The 1,618-nt window shown below is 57.4% G+C and overlaps 1 protein-coding gene across 1 annotated transcript; it reads right to left on the minus strand.

The window, feature by feature from the left end:
• LOC109783668 (LOB domain-containing protein CRL1) lies at positions 1 to 1,356 on the minus strand. The gene has a single exon (XM_020342262.4). The coding sequence runs from the start codon at positions 1,244 to 1,246 to the stop codon at positions 386 to 388; it is 861 nt and encodes a 286-aa protein (XP_020197851.2). The 5' UTR covers positions 1,247 to 1,356; the 3' UTR covers positions 1 to 385.
• Between the last annotated feature and the right edge of the window lie 262 nt (positions 1,357 to 1,618).

The raw sequence follows: 1,618 nt of genomic DNA on the forward strand, positions 1-1,618 counted from the left end.
TCATATACAGAATACTACTGCAGTACACAACTATACAGAACAGAACTCAGACAAGATAACTTATTTCCAACCAGAAATATATAGCATATTGATCATACCAAGAAGCATTTTTGCTGTCTAGTCAACTAGGTTTCTGCGGTGATCATGTATAGATCCAGCAGTGAACTCTCACAACCCCTCTACTAGGATTATTACTAGCTGGCTGGCTAGGACTAGAACCTGAGCATGATTGATCGATTGATCGACGTAGACTTTAAAAATTGCACATATATTGCCCAACTCAAACTCTCAAGCCCAAAACATGATCAGGATTCAGGAAATCATCGATCGAGGAGTATATCTTGTGGTGATATATTAATTCTGCGCTAGCTAGTTGTAGTGGTTCTTACGAGCGATTTAGGTACGCATACGCCACGCTCTGCAGGTCCTCGCAGTCTTGGTACCCCGACGACGACCTCCACCCGCTCTCCTCCGTCCCGAACGACGACTGCTCCGCCACCTCGAAGGCCGCCACCGCGGCATGCCCGTCGTCGTCCGACGCCGACTGCTCCAGCGCGTGGTACATCATGTAGTCCGACGCCGCCGAACCGGCCAGCAGCGCGCTGATGGAGTCGTGCCCGGCCGTGGCGCCACCGTTGCCGCCGTACGCGCACTGCTGCTGCGCGGCCGCCGCGCCCACGCCGTTGCCGTTGTGCCATTGGTAGCCGCCGTGCGCGTACTGATCCGCCGCGCCGCCTCCCACGTAGCCCTTGACGTCGTCCTGGTGCTGCATCCCTTGCGGCGCCGGCGGGGCGTGCGCCTTGAGCGAGGCGAGCTGCGCCTGCAGGGTCATGACCTGCTGCTGGAGCGCGAAGATGTGTGCGACGCAGCCGTAGACGGGGTCGCGCAGGCGGGCCTGCGCCTCGTAGGAGACGGTGACGGCGGCCTCGGCGCGGTCGGAGATGGGCAGGTGCGCCAGGAGCTTGGAGACGTTGCTGGCGCCGAATACCTTGTGGATGGCGGCGAAGTGCGCCGCGCCCTGCTCGTGGCAGAAGTAGGGCGCGAAGACGCACCCGCGCGCGCACTTGCGCCGCAAGAACTTGCACGCTCCGCACGGCGACCCAAGTCCCGTCATGCTCATCAACCGACCGGTGATGATCGCTGGATCGCTCGGTGATCGGACTGATTGTGTTGTCTCTCTCCGGTGTCGCGGTGATCGCTGCTGCTGCTGAGGATGGTTGGAGTGCAATGGCCGGCCGAGCGCCATTGCTTATAAGGAGAGGAAGAGGAAGGGAGGCGGAGTGCATGGTTGGGGATTAGGGCCTAAGGGAATAAACAATTCCGGCGTGTCTCCCCGGTGGCCAACCGCCTACATTATTTTGAGCTTCCAATGGCGCGCTCTCCTCCTCCGCTAAGGCCTGCCCTCCCATTTTTTGTAGGTACACTAATACTATACACCACTCTGCCAATCCCAAGAGAAGGACAAAGCACAATGGGGCTAGGTCATCCGGGCGCAATTATACACAACTTTCTCTCGTGTTTTTAGTTTAGTTGCTATCGTGACTGCTTGCCCGTGTGATGATTTATTTTGTGATTAGTTGGGATGCGTTGCAGCGCGACTCGCCAGCACAGTCCAGTT

The sequence above is a fragment of the Aegilops tauschii genome, chromosome 4 (genome assembly GCF_002575655.3).
Source record: "Aegilops tauschii subsp. strangulata cultivar AL8/78 chromosome 4, Aet v6.0, whole genome shotgun sequence".
Lineage (NCBI taxonomy): Eukaryota > Viridiplantae > Streptophyta > Magnoliopsida > Poales > Poaceae > Aegilops > Aegilops tauschii.

Coding starts and splice junctions, on each gene's coding strand:
- LOC109783668 (XM_020342262.4), bottom strand. CDS start 1,246: ATGGCGCTCGGCCGGCCATTGCACTCCAACCATCCTCAGCAGCAGCAG.